The following is a 21,436-nucleotide window of genomic DNA, read 5'->3' as shown; positions in this document are numbered from 1 at the left end:
GTGTGTAGCGAATTCTACTAGATTAAAAGCCGAAATGAGTATGACATCCTGGCATTTAAAGCATACAACATTTTCCACATTTCACATATGTTCTATAAAATGTTATTTTTTTGCCTACTATTTAGAACGCAAGTAAGGGTATTCGGACACTGCCAATCTCTTTGCTCAGGGAAAGTACATGCTCTACTGGCCATTTGAGTGGTATACGTGGACGTTTGAGTGAATTGTGCCAAGTGATTAGGACTAACTTCCTCTTTTTGATACATTCCTCAACAAGTTGAATTCCACTTTAGTCTTCCACTTGGACATAAAAAAAGTAACCTTTATTTAACTTTAAGGCAAATCAGTTAAGAACAAATTCTTATTTACAATGACGGCCTACCCCCGCCAAACCTGGACGACGATGGGCCAATTGTGTGCCACCCTGGGACTCCAAATCACAGTCAGATGTGATGCAGCCTGGATTTGAAACAGGGACTACAGTGACACACGCCTCTAGCACTGAGATGCAGTGCCATAGACCGCTGCGCCACTCGGGAGCCCATGATTTGTTGGTAGAACGATGATGGGTAAAATTATGGGGAATTTGTTCTGTGTTCCCGTTTTCGGTGCATTTTTCTGCTTTTCGGGCCTCAAAATGTTGCTCCAGCTGGCTTCACTTCTTTCAAAATGTTCCCCTTTTGATGTGTAATGTTGTTGGCTCCAGGGAGAACCAAAAGTGGGGGGATACACTCAAGGGTATGGGTGGGGATGCAGAATGAAGTTGCCCCTAAATGCTGATCTTCGGTACGGCTAGGTTTTGGGTTTCATCACATAATGGTTGAGCTTTTGGGTAAGGCAAGATGATCCTACATTTGTGCTCAAGAGCTGAAGAGAACCTATAAGACTTGGTTATCTCTCTCGTTCCTTCTCCCACCACCATCTCTGCTGACTCACACGTGCACACAAACACCCTTCAACCCCCCAACCACCCTCAACCATCCCGCTCCCCCTCACAGGTGGCGTGTTCTCCAGGCAGGCCGAGGTGACCTTCTTACCGGGCAACGAGAGGCTGACCATCAAGCAGGAGTTCAAGGGCATCGACGAGCACGACCACCTGGTAGTGAGCACCGAGCTGGAGGGCCGTCTCCCTGAGGTCCCACACGGCTCCACTGTCCAGATCGACCCATACAAGGAGATCTACCAGTATGGCAGCAACCGTAAGTCATGACCACACCAATATAACTTGGAATGCAGTCAATTCCATTTCAATTGAGTCAATTCACTAAAATTATTTTGATCTCCTGAATTTAAATGGAATTGACCCCAATCCTGGAACTCAACACTGTCACAGATTGTAATACGTCTAATCACATAAGAAAGGCCAGCATTAATCCCAATGTTGTTATTAGTCAAATTGCTCTTACGTGCAACCAGATAGTAGCCTATCTTAGTCTTTTCATGAGACACATAGTCTTAGAAACACTTTTGGCAGCAATTACAGCTGTGAGTCTTCTTGGGTAAATTCTCTAAGAGCTCTGCACACCTGGATTGCGCAATATTTGCCCATTTATTATTTAAAAAATTATTTAAGCTCTTTCAAGGTGTCATATTCAAGTCTTGCCATAGATTTTCAAGCAGATTTAAGTCAAAACTGTAACTTGGTAAAGCAACTCCAGTGTTTTGGCCTTGTGTTTTAGGTTGTTATCCTGCTGAAAGGGAAATTCCTCTCCCAGTGTTTGTTGGAAAGCAGAATGAACCAGGTTTTCCTCTAGGATTTTGCCTGTGATTAGCTCCATTCTGTTTCTATTTATCCTGAAAACTCCCCAGTCTTTGCCTCAAGAATACCCATACCATGATGCAGCCACCACTATGCTTGACAATAAGGAGGAAATTACTGAGTGATGTGTTGTGTTGGATTAGCCCCAAACATAAGACTTCCATTTAGGCCAAAAAGTATATTATTTTGTGTGCTTTTATTGCAGTAGTAGTTTATTGCCTGGTTGCATACAGAATACATGTTTTGGACTATTCTGTATATATTCTGCACATTTTTATTCTTAATTTAGGTCATTATTGTGTAGTCACTACAATGTTGTTGCTCCATCCTCAGTTTTCTCCAATCACAGCCATTTAAAATCACCAATGGCCTCACGGTGAAATCACTGAGCAGTTCCCTTCCTGTCCTGCAGCTCAGTTCAGAAGAACAACTGTATCTTTGATGTGTCTGGGTGGTTCAATACATCATTCACAGCATACTTATTACTAGACCATGCTTAAAGAGATACTCATTGTCTGACTTGTTGTTGTTACCAATCTACCAATCACTGCCCTTCTTTATAAGGCTTTGGAAAAGCTCTTTGTAGTTGAATCTGTCCTTGAAATTCAACACTTGACTGAGGGACCTTACAGATACTGTATGTATGGGGGAGAGAGGAAGGGTTAGTCATAAAATATTAATGTCAACCCGTATTATTTCACACAATGTGATTTGTTAAGCGAAATTTGACTCCTCAACTAATTTAGGCCTGGCTGAACAAAAGGGGTGAATTCTTATGCAACAACTGTATTCATTTGAGATTAGTTTTTTTAACATTTTCTTTTCACTTTGACATTATGGACTATTTTGTCTAGATCAATGACAAAAAATCTAAATGAAATCTATTTCAATCAAATCAAAATCCAATCAAAATCAAATCCCACTTTGTAACGCGACACAATGTGAAACAAAAGCCAAGGGGGTGAATACTTATGATACCAACTGTATATGAATGTTCAATGTAGCAACATTCCATTTCTTCAAATTCTCTTCAGTGATCACCTCCTCCTCCAACCGCGACTACACCGTGAGCCTACCGGACGGCGGCGTCCAGACCAAGACCTACCACTGGCGTCAGACCATCACCTACCAGAGCTGTCCCAATGACGAGGCGGTCAGGGCCGTGCAACCTACCCAGCAGCTCAGCGTCGACCAGATCTTCGTCATGTACGACTCGGACAACCAGCTGATCCGCTACGCTATGAGCAACAAGATCGGCTCCATCCACAGTGAGTAGAACCCCTTGTGTTACAGCTAATCTTTGTTCATGTTCTCCTATAATGTTATGCTAACCTTGTGCTTATGTTCTGCTAGTTGTGTTCACATTCTTCTAATGTTCCGCTAATGTTCTGCTAGTTGTGTTAACCTTCTGTTAATATTCTGCTAATGTTCTGCTAACCCTCTGCTAACAGGATTGGGCCCATCCTTAGTAGTATAGCCTATCCTGTAAATACTGATGATCTTCAGCTAACGTTGTGCTTCTGTTCTGCTATATTTCTGCTAACTTTCCCGCTACATATGGCTTATCCTCTATGTTTGGCTGGATGTGGTTGTAAGACAGACACCTGATGCTTAAATTTAAATGGTGGTGGAAACCTGGTGTGGATTTCCAACAAGATCATATGATCGATGTTAATAATGACAGGCAAACAGGAGTACCAAGAAGGACAATCAAGGCAAAATAACATTGTTGTGGATGGAATCCCAGTCTCCACACAAGACCTGGACGGAGTCTGAGGAGAAAGTGAGAAAAAGGATCGCTGAAAAGCTGCAGATCATAAGAAGATTGAGGTGTCAAGTCAAGTTCTTCCACACCGACAAAACATTTCTGTATGGACCTCGCTTTGTGCAAGAGGGCATTGTCATGCTGAAACAGGAAAGGGCCTTCCGCAAACTGTTGCCACAAAGTTGGAAGCACAGAATTGTCTAGGTCATTGTATGCGGTAGCATTAATATTTCACTTCACTGGAACTAAGGGGCCTAACCCGAACCATGAAAGCCCCTGACCATTATTCCTCCTCCACCAAAATGTACAGTTGGCACTATCCATTCGGGCAGGTAGCGTTCTCCTTCTCCTGACACAGGTTTGTCTGTCGGACTGCCAGATGGTGAAGCATGATTCATCACTCCAGATAACGCATTTCTATAGCTCCAGAGTCCAATGGTGGCGAGCTTTACACCACTCCAGCCGATGCTTGGCATTGCGCATGGTGATCTTAGGCTTGTGTGCGGCTGCTCGGCCATGGAAACCCATTTCATGAAGCTCCCGACGAACAGTTATTGTGCTGACGTTGCTTCCAGAGGCAGTTTGGAACTTGGTAGTGAGTGTTGCAACTGAAGACAGACAATTTTTAAGCAGTACACGCTTCAGCACTCCCATTCTGTGAGATTGTGTGGCCTACCACTTCACGACTGAGCCGTTGTTAATCCTAGACGTTTCCACTTCACAATAACAGCACTTACAGTTCACCGGGGCAGCTCTAGCAGGGCAGAAATTTGACAAACTGACTAGTTGGAAAGGTGGTATCCTTTGACGGTGCCACGTTGAAAGTCTGTTTTTTCTGAAAAAGCCGAATCAACTAATTTGAAGGTGTGTCCACATACTTTTGTATATATAGTGTATGTTAGCCATCACTGAGACTCACTTAGATAATTAATTTGACAACACAGCAGTAGCAATACAGGGATATAACATCCAAAAAAAGACAGGAATACATCTGGGGGAGGTGTCTCTGTATACAGTGCATTCGGAAAGTATTCAGACCCCTTCCCCCTTTTCACATTTTCTTACGTTACAGCGTTATTCTAAAATAGATTAAAATAAATTTTTTCCCTCATCAATCAACATACAATAACCAATAATGACAAGGCGAAAACTGGTTTTTAGAAATGTTTAAATGTATTGAAACAAAAAAACAGAAATATCTTACATAAGTATTCAGACCCTTTGCTATGAGACTCAGAATTGAGCTCAGGTGCATTCTGTTTCCATTGATTATCCTTGAGATTGCATATGATTTGTGGAGATGAGAGATCCTTGATTGGAGAAGAGAGATCCTTGATGAAAACCTGCTCCAAGCACTCAGGACCTCAGACTGGGGTGAATGTTCACCTTCCAACAGGACAATGACCCTAAGCACACAGCCAAGACAATGCAGGAGTGGCTTAGACTGATGAGGGATAAAGCAAAATAAAAAGTATTTTAATCTATTTTATAATAAGTCTGTAACGTAAAACAAAATGTGGAAAAAGTCAAGGGGTCTGAATACTTTCCGAATGCACTGTATGTTCAGAGACAAATTCCAGTGAAGCTCAGAGATGATGCCTTGCCAAAGGTTGTTCCAGTGTTGTGGCTTCAGGTTCATCTGCCTCATCTAAAGCCTTCTTTTGTGGTGCTGCTATTGGCCACCAAGTGCTAACATTCATTATCCGGGTAATATATGTGCAATGTTTGATAGTGTATATGATGTTAATAGAGAGGTCTATTTTCCGGGTGACCTAAAAATATAGGTTTTCATCTAGTTGTCCCGCTCAATAAGAAACTGCTTACTGTAACCAATGCCTGTAATCTGCTTCAGTGTAGGGGGTGCGTACTGGCGGCAGAGAAGTCAGGCGCAGGAGAGCAAAAACGGATTTACAACAGCACAGTTTAATAAATATAACCACCGTAAACAGAACAATAATACAATGGGTAAACAAAACCCGTTACACACCAGCATAACGTGCACAAGCACTACAATAAACAATTCCGGACAAGGAACGGAGGGTTAAATACACAACATGTAATGATGGGATTGAAACCAGGTGTGTGTGAAGACAAGACAAAACAAATGGAAAATTAAAAGTGGATCGATGATGGCTAGAAGACCGGCGACGCCGACCGCCGAACACCGCCCGAACAAGGAGAGGAAACAACTTCGGCAGAAGTCGTGACATTCAGGTTATTAATCAAGCTACCAGGGTGTTTACAAACAGTACAGGAACTACTGTATATCATCCACGTGTATTGATTATATTTTTTGTAATGCTGCAGAACTTTGTTCGAAAGGTGCATCCACACCCATTGGATGTAGTGACCACAATATAATAGCTGTATCCAGAAAAGCCAAGGTTCCAAAGGCAGGGCCTAAAATTGTGTTTAAGAGATCATACAACATTTTTGTAGTGATTCCTATGCTGAAGATGTAAAGAAGATTGATTGGTCAAATGTGTGTAGTGGGGAGCATCCAGACGCTGCAGTACGTTTCTGAAATTGCTTTTTCCAGTTTTTTGATAAACATGCACCTATTAAGAAACGGACTGTTAGAACTGCTAAGACGCCGTGGATCAATGAGGAACTGAACAAAAGAGTGGATTGGCTAATGAGTCTAGCTGCACATCTGATTGGCTAATGAGTCTAGTTGCACATCTGATTGGCAAACCTACTGTAACTCGAGAAATGATGTCACTAAACAAAAAGAAGAAGAAACTGTATTATGAAACTATGATAAAATATATAAATATGATAGGAAAAAGCTTTGGAGAACATTCGATTCAATTATGGACAGAAAGACTTTTTCAACACCGTCTTTTATTGAATCAGATGGCTCATTCATCACAAAACCCTGTGATGTGGCCAATTATTTCAACAACTACTTCATTGGCAAAGTGGGCAAATTCAGGCATTAAACTCCAAAAACAAACTGTGAGCCATCGTATTCATGCATAAAATACCTAATTATGAAAGAAAAGCAAGGTTCATTTAAATGTCATGAACTTAAGTGTGGAAGAGGTGAAAAAATTGAGAAACCACCTGTTATTGACAACTTAGATGGAAAGCTCCTGAGGATAGTAACGGAATATGTTTGCCGCTCCTATTTCTCATATCTTCGATATTATGATCTGGAGAAAAAGAACAATCTCAGACCTGCAGGGAAGCTAAAGTCATTACGCTACCCATGAATGGTAAAGTGCTCTTTTCTGGTTCTAACAGCAGATCAATAAGTCTACTGCTGGCTTTAGAAAACTTTTGGAAAGAATTGTGTTTGACCAGATACAATGTTATTTCTTCATGAACAAATTAACAACAGACTTTAAGCATGCATATAGAGAAGGGCATTCTGCACATACTGCACTGACACAAATGACTGAAAGAAATGCATAATAAGAAGACAGTGGGAGCTATACTGTCAGAATGCAGTGCAGCCTTTGATATTGACCATAATCTGTTAGCGGAAAAATGTATGTGTTATGGCTTTACACGCATATCGTGGATTAAACGTTATCTATCTAATAGAACACAGAGGGATTTCTTCAATGGAAGCCTCGCTAACGTACTACATGTAAAGTGTGAAATTCCGCAAGCCCCGTTACTGTTTTCTAGCCTCAAACAAAGCCTGTGTGTCTATGTATGATGAGTATTCAACCCTATACACATCAGCGGCCATAGCTAGCGAAATCACTGCAACTCTGACTCTGGGGAAGTAGATTAAGGGCCTCGTTGCCAAAATCCCGAAGTATCCCTTTAAGCTCTAGACCTAAGATGGAACTGGTTATGAAAAATGTGACTATAGAACAAGTTGAGGAAACTAAACTTCTTGGTGTCACTTTAGACTGTAAATGGTCATGGTCGAGGTATATTGATTCAATTGTTGGCAAGATGGGGAGCTGGGGTAAGGAGATGCTCAGCATTCTTAACACCACAACTGACCGAACAAGTCATACAGGCTGTAGTTGGATCATATCTTGACTACTTCCTAGTAATATGGCCAGGTGCTGCAAAGAAAGACATAATAAAGCCAAAGCTGGCTCAAAACAGAACAGCACGTCTTGCCCTGCAATGTTCCAAGAGATCTAATGTCAACAAAATTAATGTTGGCCTTTCCTGGCTCAAAGTACAGGAGACATTGTCTGCATCGCATCGCAGTTTTGTTTCAAATATTAAGGTGTTAAAAACAAATCTATTCAATCCACTAGCATACAGCTCTAACAGACTGTTCATATTCCACAAGGCATGCAACTAAAGGTATCTTCATAGTCCCCAAAGCCCCAAAATATGAATGTCAATGATAGCATGGAACTCCCTGCCATCTCAAATCACTCAAGCAAGCAAAAGTAGTAAAAAAATAAATAAAAATTAAGCAGCACATCACAGCACAACGCCTCTGACCTAAATAGCTGTAGCATGGCCTCCCGGGTGGCGCAGTGGTCTAGAGCACTGCATCGCAGTGCTATGCTGCGCCACCAGAGTCTGGGTTCGCGCCCAGGCTCTGTCGCAGCCGGCCGCGACCGGGAGGTCCGTGGGGCGACGCACAATTGGCTTAGCGTCGTCCGGGTTAGGGAGGGTTTGGCCGGTAGGGATATCCTTGTCTCATCGCGCTCCAGCGACTCCTGTGGCGGGCCGGGCGCAGTGCGCGCTAACTGAGGGGGGCGGGTGCACGGTGTTTCCTCCGACACATTGGTGCGGCTGGCTTCCGGGTTGGAGGCGCGCTGTGTTAAGAAGCAGTGCGGCTTGGTTGGGTTGTGCTTCGGAGGACGCATGACTTTCGACCTTCGTCTCTCCCGAGCCCGTACGGGAGTTGTAGCGATGAGACAAGATAGTAATTACTAGCGATTGGATACCACGAAAATTGGGGAGAAAAGGGGATAAAATTTATAACAAATAAAAAATAAAAAAAATAGCTGTAGCATCTCCCTCCCGAGCACATCTGGCAGTCTAGTTAAAGATAAGATGTGCCCTTGGCATCAGGATATCAAGGACTGCTCAGAGAAAGCAATTGTAAGCAAAGCCTCAGTACAGTAAGGACTTAGTGGTCTGGTCAGCTTACTGATGTTAGTGAGAAGAGCAAAGTTTATGAAAGTGTATTCTTATGTTGTGACTGGTGGATGCTGCTGTGTGTGAGTGTGGTGTGGGGGAATGACAATGGAAATTCAAAACAAGTTCATGAGAACCGGGAGGAAACTCCATAAGAGAATCGGACGGAACTCCGTATCAAGGGGACTTTATTCATTTTATGAATGAGTCCAAAGGCGACGCACTGTACATTAGCTAACCCTTTATGGGCAGATAGATTGTAACACGGCAAATGTTCGGTTTAGCTCATTTCAACACACTAGACGGGGAAAAGGACATATGTGAAGCCCATCTGATGATAATGACGACTGTTCAATTCATGGAACGGAGTGGAGTGATGGATCTCTAAAAAGTCCACATATGCAGCTAAAGGGTTACATTTAAACTCGCACTTGCATTCAGTAGCGTCTATGAACCACAATATTATTATGAAACGTATTGACGTCAAACGGGAAAACCAAAGACACCGGTGGTTCCTAATGTTGTGAGATTCTTGCTGGTGTTTACAGGACAGCTGGTTCTAAGAGATTAGGATCAGGACCTGCGATTGTAACAGTATACGTTTTCCCCAACAGATTCTTCTGTCTCTACTCATACGTGTGTCTTCTTTAGACATCTGGGGGGGATGTTGTTACCACTCGTTTGTTGTCTCAATGGACCATCGTATTACATACATTTCGCTTCAAGAGCGTTTGAATTCCTGACTATACACAGTATGGAATGTCGAGCCAAACGAATAGTAATTATCTGTCGTGTAACATTATCCGTAGGTTAACCAAAAACCTAGTGGTGTTGTATTTCCTCAGCTGGCCTTTCAAAGACACCCAAATCCTTGACACGGTGAAGGTTAGCGGATAAGGTAAACAAGGGGCCGTGCTTCAGTTCACACAAGGTTATTTACTGCAGGTAGGAGGTGTAAGAAGAAGGGGAGAGAGGGGAGGGCAAGAGGAAGGCACCGGGAGAGGGGTAAAGGTACATAGGGGATGGCCGGGGGTGGCGATCAGGGGGCCGGGGGATAGGTTATGTAAGCAAACTTGACTCAGCTGGAGTTTATTGGCAAAAGTGGAACATCTGTGCCGAGTTTCCTGTGAAGACGCAATGGGGTCTGGAGGAGCAGGGACTTCAAACGTGCCCCCCCCCCCCTCAATAAGCAGCCGTCTGATAAGCGGTCGGCACGTCTAACAGTCAGGATAGGTGTCTTACATGCCTGTGTCTACAAAACTGAGACATTGTGTGTGTGTCTGTGTGTGATGTCACAACATCTTGTCCAGCTATTCCACAGCGTAAGCCATTTCCAACAATAACTAAAGTGAGGGTTACTAGGGATCTATTCATTTCAGGTTGTAGTACTATACTGTGGCTTTTCAGACTGAAGTATCCGAAGACTGAAGTAACTCCAAAGTAGAACTCCCCTGATCCCTTGTTTTACAAAATCCATCATCTGAAAACAGCCACACAAAAGCCTTACTGAAGGACTATATGTAGCCTATAAGTGAATTGCCATTCCAGGTCCATTCCATGTTTACTGCAACTATTTCACTTAAATTCTAGCTATAACATCAGAACTAACCCTGAGCTAGGCATTGATGGCATCACCCACTAACACAGAACCCACTGCTGCCCCTCAAGAGAATGGACGTTTGTTTTGATTGACAGGTGGCCCACCAGAGCAGAACCCATGTTTCACCGGCAGACACGGCTGCGACACCAATGCCGCCTGCAGACCCGGAGAAGGCATCCAGTTCACCTGCGAGTGTTCCACTGGTTTCACTGGGGACGGACGTCAATGCTATGGTAGGGGCCCTGCACACTATACACATTAGCTTAAACCTACACCAGCTGATGCATAAGGGACATGGGGAATAGTCTATTGAAGTTTGGGTTATACTCGATTTGACCTATTTACCTGGTAATTCATTAAAGAATGCATGGTAATAACTTTATTACATTGTTATTATCTAATAAACTTATCGGTTTCTTGGGGATTCTTTGAAATGAAGACTACTTGGCACCATTTAGTGGTGACCAATTTCCTTAAATTATTTCAATAGCAAAGCATACCAATTGTAGCAATTTTTTGAGTAAATACTAGCTGCAAAAGGACTGAAAGTGAAGTTGCCCTAGACATTGATCTTCGGTCAGATTAGCAGTTTCCCCACTAAGGATTGGGGGAAGATTGGGCTGAAAACAGCTCATTACATTTCATGACTGATCTTCATAAAATACGTAGTATTAGTAAGATGGCATCTTCATAGTAGGGGTCATGATATTATATTTAGCTTATTTTGCACTTTCTAAGAACTCAAAGACGCTTTACATCAGTAAAGGGCAAGACCGCACAAAGAGATAAGCAAGTACTACAGGACTGAGACAGACTAGCATAGGAAAACAAGCAATGTCATCAGAAATGCCCCATCACTAATAATTCATATTACTAATATACTGTAATGTAATGTAATGTAATGTAGTATATTGCTACATAAACTACAAATGACACAAATTATCACATTAAATCATTTATTACAAATATGCAATGAAATAATGTAATTATTATTATGGCTGACTTGCAGTCAACATGAATCTGGTGCAACAGAATTGCCCTCGGGACAAATAAAGTTGTTTTACATTTACATTTAAGTCATTTAGCAGACGCTCTTATCCAGAGCGACTTACAAATTGGTGCATTCACCTTATGATATCCAGTGGAACAACCACTTTACAATAGTGCATCTAACTCTTTTAAGGGGGGGGGGGTTAGAAGGATTACTTTATCCTATCCTAGGTATTCCTTAAAGAGGTGGGGTTTCAGGTGTCTCCGGAAGGTGGTGATTGACTCCGCTGACCTGGCGTCGTGAGGGAGTTTGTTCCACCATTGGGGTGCCAGAGCAGCGAACAGTTTTGACTGGGCTGAGCGGGAACTGTACTTCCTCAGAGGTAGGGAGGCGAGCAGGCCAGAGGTGGATGAACGCAGTGCCCTTGTTTGGGTGTAGGGCCTGATCAGAGCCTGAAGGTACGGAGGTGCCGTTCCCCTCACAGCTCCGTAGGCAAGCACCATGGTCTTGTAGCGGATGCGAGCTTCAACTGGAAGCCAGTGGAGAGAGCGGAGGAGCGGGGTGACGTGAGAGAACTTGGTAAAGTTGAACACCAGACGGGCTGCGGCGTTCTGGATGAGTTGTAGGGGTTTAATGGCACAGGCAGGGAGCCCAGCCAACAGCGAGTTGCAGTAATCCAGACGGGAGATGACAAGTGCCTGGATTAGGACCTGCGCCGCTTCCTGCGTGAGGCAGGGTCGTACTCTGCGAATGTTGTAGAGCATGAACCTACAGGAACGGGTCACCGCCTTGATGTTAGTTGAGAACGACAGGGTGTTGTCCAGGATCACGCCAAGGTTCTTAGCACTCTGGGAGGAGGACACAATGGAGTTGTCAACCGTGATGGCGAGATCATGGAACGGGCAGTCCTTCCCCGGGAGGAAGAGCAGCTCCGTCTTGCCGAGGTTCAGCTTGAGGTGGTGATCCGTCATCCACACTGATATGTCTGCCAGACATGCAGAGATGCGATTCACCACCTGGTTATCAGAGGGGGGAAAGGAGAAGATTAATTGTGTGTCGTCTGCATAGCAATGATAGGAGAGACCATGTGAGGATATGACAGAGCCAAGTGACTTGGTGTATAGCGAGAATAGGAGAGGGCCTAGAACAGAGCCCTGGGGGACACCAGTGGTGAGAGCACGTGGTGCGGAGACAGATTCTCGCCACGCCACCTGGTAGGAGCGACCTGTCAGGTAGGACGCAATCCAAGCGTGGGCCGCGCCGGAGATGCCCAGCTCGGAGAGGGTGGAGAGGAGGATCTGATGGTTCACAGTATCAAAGGCAGCCGATAGGTCTAGAAGGATGAGAGCAGAGGAGAGAGAGTTAGCTTTAGCAGTGCGGAGCGCCTCCGTGACACAGAGAAGAGCAGTCTCAGTTGAATGACTAGTCTTGAAACCTGACTGATTTGGATCAAGAAGGTCATTCTGAGAGAGATAGCAGGAGAGCTGGCCAAGGACTGCACGTTCAAGAGTTTTGGAGAGAAAAGAAAGAAGGGATACTGGTCTGTAGTTGTTGACATCGGAGGGATCGAGTGTAGGTTTTTTCAGAAGGGGTGCAACTCTCGCTCTCTTGAAGACGGAAGGGACGTAGCCAGCGGTCAAGGATGAGTTGATGAGCGAGGTGAGGTAAGGGAGAAGGTCTCCGGACATGGTCTGGAGAAGAGAGGAGGGGATAGGGTCAAGCGGGCAGGTTGTTGGGCGGCCGGCCGTCACAAGACGCGAGATTTCATCTGGAGAGAGAGGGGAGAAAGAGGACAAAGCACAGGGTAGGGCAGTGTGAGCAGAACCAGCGGGGATCGGATGTCGTCGACCTTCTTTTCAAAATGGTTGACGAAGTCATCAGCAGAGAGGGAGGAGGGGGGAGGAGGGGGAGGAGGATTCAGGAGGGAGGAGAAGGTGGCAAAGAGCTTCCTAGGGTTAGAGGCAGATGCTTGGAATTTAGAGTGGTAGAAATTGGCTTTAGCAGCAGAGACAGAAGAGGAGAATGTAGAGAGGAGGGAGTGAAAGGATGCCAGGTCCGCAGGGAGGCGAGTTTTCCTCCATTTCCGCTCGGCTGCCCGGAGCCCTGTTCTGTGAGCTCGCAATGAGTCGTCGAGCCACGGAGCAGGAGGGGAGGACCGAGCCGGCCTGGAGGATAGGGGACATAGAGAGTCAAAGGATGCAGAAAGGGAGGAGAGGAGGGTTGAGGAGGCAGAATCAGGAGATAGGTTGGAGAAGGTTTGAGCAGAGGGAAGAGATGATAGGATGGAAGAGGAGAGAGTAGCGGGGGAGAGAGAGCGAAGGTTGGGACGGCGCGATACCATCCGAGTAGGGGCAGTGTGGGAAGTGTTGGATGAGAGCGAGAGGGAAAAGGATACAAGGTAGTGGTCGGAGACTTGGAGGGGAGTTGCAATGAGATTAGTGGAAGAACAGCATCTAGTAAAGATGAGGTCAAGCGTATTGCCTGCCTTGTGAGTAGGGGGGGGAAGGTGAGAGGGTGAGGTCAAAAGAGGAGAGGAGTGGAAAGAAGGAGGCAGAGAGGAATGAGTCAAAGGTAGACGTGGGGAGGTTAAAGTCACCCAGAACTGTGAGAGGTGAGCCATCCTCAGGAAAGGAACTTATCAGGGCGTCAAGCTCATTGATGAACTCTCCAAGGGAACCTGGAGGGCGATAAATGATAAGGATGTTAAGCTTGAAAGGGCTGGTAACTGTGACAGCATGGAATTCAAAGGAGGCGATAGACAGATGGGTCAGGGGAGAAAGAGAGAATGTCCACTTGGGAGAGATGAGGATCCCAGTGCCACCACCCCGCTGACCAGAAGCTCTCGGGGTGTGCGAGAACACGTGGGCAGACGAGGAGAGAGCAGTAGGAGTAGCAGTGTTATCAGTGGTAATCCATGTTTCCGTCAGTGCCAAGAAGTCGAGGGACTGGAGGGAAGCATAGGCTGAGATGAACTCTGCCTTGTTGGCCGCAGATCGGCAGTTCCAGAGGCTGCCTGAGACCTGGAACTCCACGTGGGTCGTGCGCGCTGGGACCACCAGGTTAGAGTAGCAGCGGCCACGCGGTGTGAAGCGTTTGTATGGTCTGTGCAGAGAGGAGAGAACAGGGATAGACAGACACATAGTTGACAGGCTACAGAAGAGGCTACGCTAATGCAAAGGAGATTGGAATGACAAGTGGACTACACGTCTCGAATGTTCAGAAAGTTAAGCTTACGTTGCAAAAAATCTTATTGACTAAAATGATATAGTACTGCTGGCTGGTGAAATAGGCTAGCTAGCAGTGGCTGCGTTGTTGACTTTGTTTGAAAGTGTAGCTGGCTAGGTAACCTCTAACTGGCTAGGTAACCTCGACAATTACTCTAGACTACACAATTATCTTGGATACAAAGACGGCTATGTAGCCAGCTAAGATCAAACAAATCAAACTGTTGTACTGTAATGAAATGAAATGTAATACTACCTGTAATACTACCTGTGGAGCAAAGCGGAATGCAACTACTCGCTCCAAACCAAACCGGAAGTGCGTATCGTAGAGGGAGAGGCAATAGAAGTGTTGTTTCTTGTATTATTGTCTTTTGTGTCTTTAGAGGACTGCTTCACCTTAATGTCCCCTTTCCCTTTTCTTCTGTCCTTATTTTGTCCCACTTTGTCCCTTCTTTGTCCCTTCTTCTCTTCTGCCAACTAGACACTCCTTGTTAGCTAGCTAGCTTCTTTCAGGAATGTCCCTAGCAACTGCCTAGCAACAGGTAAACAACTTAGCTAGCTAAGAAAACGGTATAATTTTATGAAAAATTGTTACTTTTTCAAAAGCCTTTCTTCTTTGTTTGCTGCTTGTTTGGTCTCCTATTCAGTTTGCAGTTTTCTTTTGATTTTTTTTCGATGTACTTTACTCTAAAAAAACATTTAAATTTCAATATTTGTAGGAGCTCATCTTTTCAGCTGCTGCTGCTTAATTTGGAACTCCGGAACTCATAGTTTTGAATTGAGTTAAGTTGAATTGAATTGAATGTGCTCATTTTGTAGACATTGACGAGTGCAGAGAGACACCCGAGATCTGTGGTTCTCACGCCATATGCAACAACCAACCGGGAACATTCCGCTGCGAGTGTGTGGACGGTTTCCAGTTCGCCAGCAATGGCAAGACCTGTGTCGGTATGTAGTGCTGAAAAAGTGTGTTTGCAGCTGTGTTGGTCTTTGTTTGGATGGCCCCCAAAATAACCGTTGTAGTTCACACAACCTAATACACACTTTTTACACTAACCTTTTACAGATTTTTTCATAGCGTCTACATTCATCTTCAGCTCCAGTTTAAGAATTTCTATGCCATATCAGTCTATTAATCTGTTGTTTTCATTAGTCTATCAAACCGTCTACTGAGAACTTTCTCACATTTGCTACTCATTTTTATGGTTTTAGTTTAATCAAACTAAGGATTCAGGGGATTTCTGTCTCCACCAAGTCTAAAATCTGCCTCCCCCTTTCCCCCCTATCCCTTGTAGAAGTGGACCGTCCCATAGACCACTGCCAGAGGGGTACCAATAACTGCGACATCCCAGAGCGGGCACGTTGTAGCTACACGGGGGCGTCCGCCTATATTTGCTCCTGTCTGTCCGGATTCGTGGGTGATGGTCATACTTGCCAGGGTAGGGTGACACTTAAATAGTTGTGTGTGTGTTTGAGGGTGCATGTTTAACTATTCTTGTGGGGATAAGAAGCCCAAAAAGAAAAATTGGACCAACTGGGGACATTTTGTTGGTCCTCACAAGGTCAAATCCTATTTCTAGGGGGTTTAGGGTTAAGGTTAGAATTAGTGTTAGGGTTAGGAGCTAGGGTTAGTTTTAGGGTTAGGTTTTTGGGTTACGGTTAGGGTTAGAGTTAGAGTTAGAGTACGGGTTAGGTTTAGGGTTAGGGGTTAGGGAAAACAGGATTTTGAATGGGACTGAATTGTGTGTCCCCACAAGGTTAGCTGTACAAGTGTGTGTGTGCTGTGTATGCGTGCGTGATGTGTGTGTGCGTGCGTGCGTGCGTGCTTGGTGGCAGCCTGTTTTCTGAGGTTGAAGCACTTTATTTTACTAATAAAATGATTCCATATCATTTGACTTAAATGATCTGAACTCACTCACGGGAACAATATTTGTCATCAGGTCTTAACCTTTTTTTATGTTTTACTTGTTATTAGGGGTAGATCAGCTTTAATATTGCAGGTAGATTGTAGCTTCCATCAATGTAATTGTCTGCATCATTTTTTTTTTGTAAATATATGTACAGTACAAGCCAAAAGTTTGGACACCTAATTGTTCAAGGGTTTTTCTTTATTTTTACTATTTTCTACAATGTAGAATAATAGTGAAGACATCAAAACTGTGAAATAACACATATGGAATCACGTAGTAACAAAAAAAGTGTTAAACAAATACAAAAGGATTTTATTATGAGATTCTCCAAAGTATCGACCCTTTGCCTATCAGGTATCAAGGTAAGACCCAGATGCAGACCGTGTCGAGATAACAATGTTTATTACAGCAACAGGGGTAAAGGTACAGGACGGCAGGCAGGCTCAGGGTCAAGTCAGGCAGAGGTCGGTAATCCAGAGGTGGGGCAAAGGTACATGACGGCAGGCAGGGTCAGGGGCAGGCAGAGTGGTCAGGTGGGTGGGTACAGGGTCAGGACAGGCAAGGGTCAAAAACCAGGAGGACGAGAAAAGAGAAACTGGAGAAAAGCAGGAGCTGACACAAACACTCTGGTTGGCTTGACAAACAAGGCGAACTGGCAACAGACGAACCGAGAACACCGGTATAAATACACAGGGGATAATGGGGAAGATGGGTGACACCTGGAGGGGTGTAGAGACAATCACAAAGACAGATGAAACAGATCAGGGTGTGACAGACATTGGCTTGATGACAGCTTTGCACACTCTTAGTATTCTTGGCATTAAGCTCAGGTCTACCCTGTTTTCATCCTTGAGATGTTTCTACAACTTGATTGGAGTGTACCTGTGGTAAATTAAATTGATTGGACATGATTTGGAAAAGCACACACCTGTCTATGTAAGGTCCCACAATTGTTAGTGCATGTCAGAGCAAAAACCAAGCCAGGAGGTCGAAGGAATTGTCCGTAGTGCTCCGAGACAGGATTGTGTCGAGGCACAGATCTGGGGAAGGGTACCAACAACATTTCTGCAGTATTGAAGGTCCCCAAGAACACAGTGGCCTCCATCATTCTTAAATGGAAGAAGTTTGTAACCACAAAGACTCTTCCAAGAGCTGGCCCTCCGGCCAAACTGAGCAATTAGGGGAGAAGGGCCTTGGTCAGGGAGGTGACCAAGATCCCGATGGTCACGCTGACAGGGCTCCAGAATTCCTCTGTGGAGATGGGAGAATCTTCCAGAAGGACAACCATCTCTGCAGCACTCCACTAATCAGGCCTTTATGGTAGAGTGGCCAGATGGAAGCCACTCCTCCGTAAAAGGCACATGACAGCCTGCTTGGATCTGTCCAAAAGGCACCTAAAGACTCTCAGAAACAAGATTCTCTGGTCTGATGAAACCAAGATTGAACTATTTGGCCTGAATGTCAAGCGTCACGTCTGGAGGACACCTGGCACCATCCCTACGGTGAAGCTTGGTGGTGGCAGCGTCATGCTGTGGGGATGTTTTTCAGGGTCAGGGACTGGGAGACTAGTCAGGATCGAGGGAAAGATGAACGGAGCAGAGTACAGTGGTGAAAACCTGTTCCAAGCACTCAGGACATCAAACTGTGGCGAATGTTCAACGTCCAACAGGACAACGGCCCTAAGCACACAGCTAACACAATGCAGGAGTGACAAGTCTCTGAATGTCCTTGAGTGGCCCAGCCAGAGCCCGGACTTGAACCCGATCAAACATCTTTGGAGAGACCTGAAAATAGCTGTGCAGCGACACTCCCCATCCAGCCTTGAGCGCTTGAGAGGATTTGTAGAGATGAATGGGAGAAACTCCCCAAATACAGGTGTGCCAAGCTTGTAGCGTCATACCCAAGAAGACTCGAGGCTGTAATCGCTGTCAAAGGTGCTTCAGCAAAGTACTGAGTAAAGGGTCTGAATACTTATGTACATTTGATATTTTAGTTTTTTAGTTTTTACAAATTTGCAAACATTTCTAAAAACCTGTTTTCACCACTTTATTTTAAGAATGTGAAATGTCCTAATAAAAGTTGAGAGAAGGATTTATTTCAGCTTTTATTTCTTTCATCACATTCCCAGTGGGTCAGAAGTTTACATACACTCAATTAGTATTTGGTAGCATTGCCTTTAAATTGTTTAACTTGGGTCAAACATTTTGGGCAGCCTTCCACAAGCTTCCCACAAGCTTGATGGGTGAATTTTGGCCCAAGCTTCCTGACAGAGCTGGTGTAACTGAGTCAGGTTTGTAGGCCTCCTCAAACACGCTTTTTCAGTTCTGCCCACAAATTTTCTATAGGATTGAGGTCAGGGCTTTGTGATGGCCACTCCAGTACCTTGACTTTGTTGTCCTTAAACCATTTTGCCACAACTTTGGAAGTATGCTTGGGGTCATTGTCCATTTGGAAGACCCATTTGCGGCCAAGCTTTAACTTCCTGACTGATGTCTTGAGATGTTGCTTCAATATATCCACATAATTTTCTCTCCTCATGATGCTATCTATTTTGTGAAGTGCACCAGTCCCTCCTGCAGCAAAGCACCCGCACAACATGATGCTGCCACCCCCGTACTTCACGGTTGGGATGGTGTTCTTCGGCTTGCAAGCCTCCCCCTTTTTCCTTTTTCAAACATAATGATGGTCATAATGGCCAAAAAGTTATATTTTTGCTTCATCAGATCAGAGGACATTTCTCCAAAAAGTACGATCTTTGTCCCCATGTGCAGTTGCAAACCGTAGTCTGGCTTTTTAATGGTGGTTTTGGAGCAGTGGCTTCTTCCTTGCTGAGCGGCCTTTCAGGTTATGTTGATATAGGACTCGTTTCACTGTGGATATAGATACTTTTGTACCTGTTTCCTCCAGCATCTTCACAAGGTAATTTGCTGTTGTTCTAGGATTGATTTGCACTTTTTGCACCAAAGTACATTAATTTCTAGGAGACAGAACGCGTCTCCTTCCTGAGCGGTATGACGGTTGCGTGGTCCCATGGTGTTTATACTTACTTGTGTACTATTGTTTGTACAGATGAACGTGGTACCTTCAGGCGTTTGGAAATTGCTCCCAAGGATGAACCAAACTTGTGGAGGTCTACAATTTCTTTTCCGAGTACTTGGCTGATTTCTTTTGATTTTCTCATGATGTCAAGCAAAGAGGCACTGAGTTTGAAGGTAGGCCATGAAATACATCCACAGGTACACCTCCAATTGACTCAAATGATGTCAATTAGCCTATCAGAAGCTTCTGAAGCCATGACATAATTTTCTGGAAATTTCCAGGCTGTTTAAAGGCACAGTCAACTTAGTGTATGTAAACCTCTGACCCACTGGAATTGTGATACCGTGAATTATAAGTGAAATAATCTGTCTATAAACAATTGTTGGAGTAATTACTTGTGTCATGCACAAAGTAGATGTCCTAACCGACTTGCCAAAACTATAGTTTGTTAACAAGAAATTTGTGGAGTGGTTGAAAAACTAGTTTTAATGTCTCCAACCTAAGTGTATGTGAACTTCCGACTTCAACTGTATATAACATTCTATTGGTTTCAAGAATATTGTACAATAATTTAAATGGAAAAATTCTAAGTTTTGAATCCGGCTAATAACGGTCCTCTGAGTGTATAATTATTTTGGGGGTGTACCTCCACTGTTATGCCATCCAGCCCTGGAGTTTTCCCAGACTTAAACACTTGAATTGCATCAAGAAGTTCTTCCTCTGTAATTTGGCCTTCACACGAGTCTTTCTGTACAACTGTTTATTTTACATTATTAATAGAAAAGAAATCCATACAGTTAAATTTGGTTAGTGGAGATGGAGGAGGCTGAAACGAAAATATGCTTAAAGTACTTAATTTCCTTTAAAAAAATATTGTTTGGTGAATCATGGGTGACTGTCATTTGTGACAAGTTTCAGTAAATTCTTTTTGGCATCATGTTGAAGATAAAAAATAATTTGGTGCATTTTTCTCCATATTCCATCCAGTTCGCTTAATGTTTTTATAATATATTACACATGATCTTTCTTGAACAAGTTCCTCCATTACTTTTGGTTTTTCTTCTAACTTATTCTGAGCCTCTATGGTTAAGTTTTTACTGCTATCTTTCTGTTCTGTTCGTCCTTCCATTTCCTTTGTTAATATGGACTCTTTTGACCAAAATTGCTTTTGAGTACTGAATTTCATGGCCCCTAAAGGCACATTTAAAAGTGTCCCATACAATAAGGGGATCTGCTGTACCTATGTTATGTCGGGAAAAGTCAGTTATAATATCTTCTGTCCTAGTTAAAAACAAGTTATCATCCAATAGGCTTTGATTAAATTCCCAATATCCTCGCACACGTGCAAATTCTGTAAGAGTAATATATATGCCAATTATTTGATGGTCTGACCGCATTCTGTCCCCTATAACCACTTTTTATGCCAGAGAGAATGACATAAGAAAGTAGTCAAGACGACTAGCTTTATTGAGCCTCCGCCATGTATATCTCACTAGGTCAGGATATTTAAGCCTCCATATATCCAATAGTTCCAATATATCCATGACATTCTTGATTTCCTTAAGGGTGATAGTTTGAAGTGTGATTTCTTTTACGGTCCGTAGAGGTATTTAAAACCGTATTATAATCTCCCACCATAGTAGTCTTGTATTGCTTGTAGGGTTGATCAATTATTATATATATTTTCAAAGAAGTGTGGATCATCATTATTTGGAGTTAAGGAGCTATATCTGTTTATGGTCCAATAACATATTTAAAATCATCCATGTACCTAGAGGATCTGTTTGGACAATTTGCACATTTGGATCAAAATTACTGTTAATTAATATCATCACCATTTTAAATTTCTTTGCCCATGGGTGAAATATATTTTGCCGCCCCAGTCCTTTTTCCACACAACTTCATCTAAAATTGTTGAATGAGTTTCCTGTAAACACTAGATATTATATTCCTTCTCATTATTTCTTCTTATTATCTGTTACACCATTACAATTATAACTGGCTATACTTATTTCACAATTTACCATAATGAGATACAAGTTTCAAATCTAAACTCAGCAAAAAAAGAAACGTCCCCTTTT

General features: G+C 43.6%; 1 protein-coding gene across 2 annotated transcripts in view; it reads left to right on the top strand.

Moving 5' to 3' along the window:
* Positions 1-21,436, top strand: part of LOC139544108 (nidogen-1-like) — a 57,803-nt gene that overhangs the window by 22,375 nt on the left and 13,992 nt on the right. Inside the window, exons 7-11 of one of the 2 annotated variants that reach the window (XM_071350873.1) lie at positions 999-1,199; positions 2,794-3,027; positions 10,287-10,424; positions 15,226-15,354; positions 15,702-15,845. In XM_071350873.1, coding sequence (XP_071206974.1) covers positions 999-1,199; positions 2,794-3,027; positions 10,287-10,424; positions 15,226-15,354; positions 15,702-15,845 — 846 coding nt within the window. The remainder of the gene's footprint in view (positions 1-998; positions 1,200-2,793; positions 3,028-10,286; positions 10,425-15,225; positions 15,355-15,701; positions 15,846-21,436) is intronic. The other variant, XM_071350882.1, reaches the window with a different exon arrangement.

This window comes from Salvelinus alpinus, chromosome 2 (assembly GCF_045679555.1).
Source record: "Salvelinus alpinus chromosome 2, SLU_Salpinus.1, whole genome shotgun sequence".
NCBI classification, from domain to species: Eukaryota; Metazoa; Chordata; class Actinopteri; order Salmoniformes; family Salmonidae; genus Salvelinus; species Salvelinus alpinus.
The sequence above is the reverse complement of the archived record's forward strand: the minus strand, read 5'-3'. Positions and strand labels throughout refer to the sequence as shown.